Genomic DNA, 3081 nt, shown 5'->3' with positions numbered 1-3081 from the left:
TAAATTATACACCCCGAATTTTAAAAATCATTTCTTAGTCAAACCCTCGCCAAACATGCTTTTTCATTCAGTCACCATCGTCCCATGAGTCCAACTCCTTCTCTCAACACCATGAACCCTAGCTCTCCCTGCCTCCTCCCACGCTTCTTCTCCTCTGTATAAATCCCTCTGCTGCATCCACACTCTCTTCAACTCTCTCTCTCTCTCTCTCTCTCTCTCTCTCTCTCTGTGAGAGAGTTTCTACTAATTTCTAGCTATGGCTTCCACAGCAAACATGACAAGCACAACTGTGAACCTGGTTTCAGTTTCAGAAAACAGTTTTCCCCGGCAGTGTTCGCTGTGGGAGCAAGTGTCTTTGCCCAAAAAGAAATCTAAACTCTCTTTGGCTCGGCAATCTGTTGTTGCCTCCTCCATAATTGCACCGGAGAAAACAACACCAGCAGTGTTCAGTACCCAAGAAGTGAAAACTAAACCTAGAGTGAATCTGGCTCGTGTTTGGAGAGAGCTTCAGGGTTCCAACAACTGGGAAGATCTCGTGGAACCCTTGCACCCTCTTCTCCGCAACGAGATCATTCGGTATGGGGAGTTCGTGAGTGCATGTTACAAGGCTTTTGACCTCGATCCGAGCTCAAAACGCTACTTGAACTGCAAGTATGGGAAAAAGAACATGCTGAGAGAAGTTGGCATGGCGGATTCTGGTTATGAGATAACCAAGTACATTTATGCCACTGCAGACATCAGTTCCAGCATCCCAATCCAGAATTATCTAGCTGCTAATTGCTGCGGCCGCTGGATCGGATACATTGCCGCATCGTCTGACAATGAGGCAAGAAGGCTTGGTAGAAGAGATATACTCATAACCTTTCGAGGGACGGTGACGAACCCAGAGTGGATTGCAAACCTAATGAGCTCCCTGACTCCAGCAAGGCTCGACCCTCACGATCCTCGGCCAGAGATAAAGGTGGAATCAGGTTTTCTTGGTTTGTATACTTCAGATGAAAGTAATAGCAAGTTTGGGCTCGAAAGCTGCCGTGAGCAGCTTCTTTCTGAAGTTTCTCAGCTTATAAACAAGTTTAAAGGTGAGGAATTGAGCATAACAGTGGCTGGTCATAGCATGGGGAGCTCACTGGGTCTTCTTTTCGCGTATGATGTTGCAGAGCTCGGTTTGAATAGAAACACTTTGGATCGAGAAATACCAATTACGGTTTTCTCGTTTGCCGGCCCAAGAGTTGGGAATTCTGGCTTCAAGAGACGGTGTGAGGAATTGGGTGTGAAAGTTCTGAGAATAGTAAACGTTAATGATCCCATCACAAAGATGCCTGGGGTTGTGTTCAACGAAAATTTTAGGGTTTTGGGAGGGAGATATGAGTTTCCTTGGAGCTGCTCATGTTATGCTCATGTGGGTGTGGAGCTTGCTCTAGACTTTTTTATGATGCAAAACCCTTCATGCGTTCATGACTTGGAAACCTATATTAACTTACTAAAATGTCCCAAACCAGTGCAGTTTCAGAGAGATACGGGCATTGATTTCCTAAGCAAAGCAAGGGAATTGCTACAGAGTGCACAAAATTTCAAGCCGTCTCCATGGATAACTGTTGCAAGCTCTATGATGAACTTGGTTCAGTCTCAGAGGACTTGAGCTTTGACAGTAATTATCTCAACCTTGTATATCCTTTTTGTAGCTAGAGCCAGCTGGGAATCTCAATTGTAACATGGATCGATAGAGTAAATAGTATGCTAGTGTAACGTGCGAACAAAAATCAGGTGTTCTTGCGGGAAATTGTGATGCACAACAACTATCTCATGCATGTAACTTAATGCAGATATAAATACGATTAAAACTAATTGTAGGTAATATTTAAATTTTTTAGCTAACTATTTTTTTTTTGCTGTTTTAATTGGAATTGAAAATGGAGTAAAGGGATCCATATTTGTCTTTGCAAGAGCCATTCAACTTTTGGGTTTGCACTACCCATACCAGAAACCCAAGAAGAATGTCCACAAAAGTTATGAGATCAATACATAGAAAGGGAATTAAATATGGTGGAAAAATATATAGAGAATATGGTTGCAAAACCAAATTAAACACAAAGGGGCTGTAGAACTTATCACATTTGAGGCATGTGTTAAATTGTTTTAGAGTAGGGTTTCCTATCAAGTTGATGCAAAAAGTTTGCGAAGACTAAACTCAATTGTTAATAAGAAAGTAGCAGAGAAGTTACACAATTCCTATTGTTAATGAGAACATAACAAAGAAGATACAACAATCCTTCTTACCAATGAGAAAGTAGCAAAGGACTTTGAATATTAACCAGGACACAAACAAACGAAGGCAAAGAAGATGGATTTTTTGGGGTGTTCTATCACAAAGATAACTATAAATGATATATTTTCTTACCCACTCAACAAATATAAAAGCTAAGATAAATAGAAAAAGCACTTTATTATTCATCTTGATGTCACGGGTCTGTAATTGTCACCTTTTGAGTTTTTTTCCTTTTTAAATTTATTTTATAATAAAATATTAAATAATAGTGTGATTGGGAAAAATTTTCTCATTTTAATGCTTACACAATCTCACTGGACCTTCCAATGAGATTTAAATAGTCAGGTCATTGTGTGTTGATGTGTGACAAACAAATCTCGCTGGACAAGCGAGATTTGCTTGAGAAGGAACTTAGTGCTGACGCATGGCAAATCTCACTGGACCATCCAGCGAGATTTGCTCAGGACTTTCAACTGGTCTTTTCTCCTTCATTTCCCAAGCGAATGCAGAGAGCAAAGAGCAAAGAGTTGCAGAGAGGGGGATGGCAGCAACAACAGTAGCACCATGCCTACTCGCAGGTGACCGTTTGGGAGCCCGTAGCTGGTGACCGTTTGAGGGTGGACGAGATCATTGGAAAGTATGCTATAAAAAGGGGGAAATGGGGTATGTATTTTTCTTACCCTAAAACTATTTTGGTTTCATTGATCATTCAAGATTAATTTGAAAGATTTGAAGATTTGTTATTTTGAATTCATAAATTAGTATTCAGTGCTTTCGATTTTTTGGTTGGAAGTTGTATTCAGAAACCCCCAATC

The 3081-nt window shown here is 40.6% G+C and overlaps 1 protein-coding gene across 1 annotated transcript; it reads left to right on the top strand.

Annotated features, from left to right (window-relative positions):
• The first annotated feature begins 256 nt into the window (after window positions 1–256).
• Window positions 257–1639, top strand: LOC131151348 (galactolipase DONGLE, chloroplastic). The gene has a single exon (XM_058102589.1). It carries the CDS (start codon window positions 257–259, stop codon window positions 1637–1639), a length of 1383 nt encoding a protein of 460 aa, XP_057958572.1.
• The last annotated feature ends 1442 nt before the right edge of the window (window positions 1640–3081 follow it).

Source organism: Malania oleifera, chromosome 3 (assembly GCF_029873635.1).
Source record: "Malania oleifera isolate guangnan ecotype guangnan chromosome 3, ASM2987363v1, whole genome shotgun sequence".
NCBI lineage: Eukaryota > Viridiplantae > Streptophyta > Magnoliopsida > Santalales > Ximeniaceae > Malania > Malania oleifera.
This window is presented reverse-complemented; position numbering and strand designations above follow the sequence as displayed.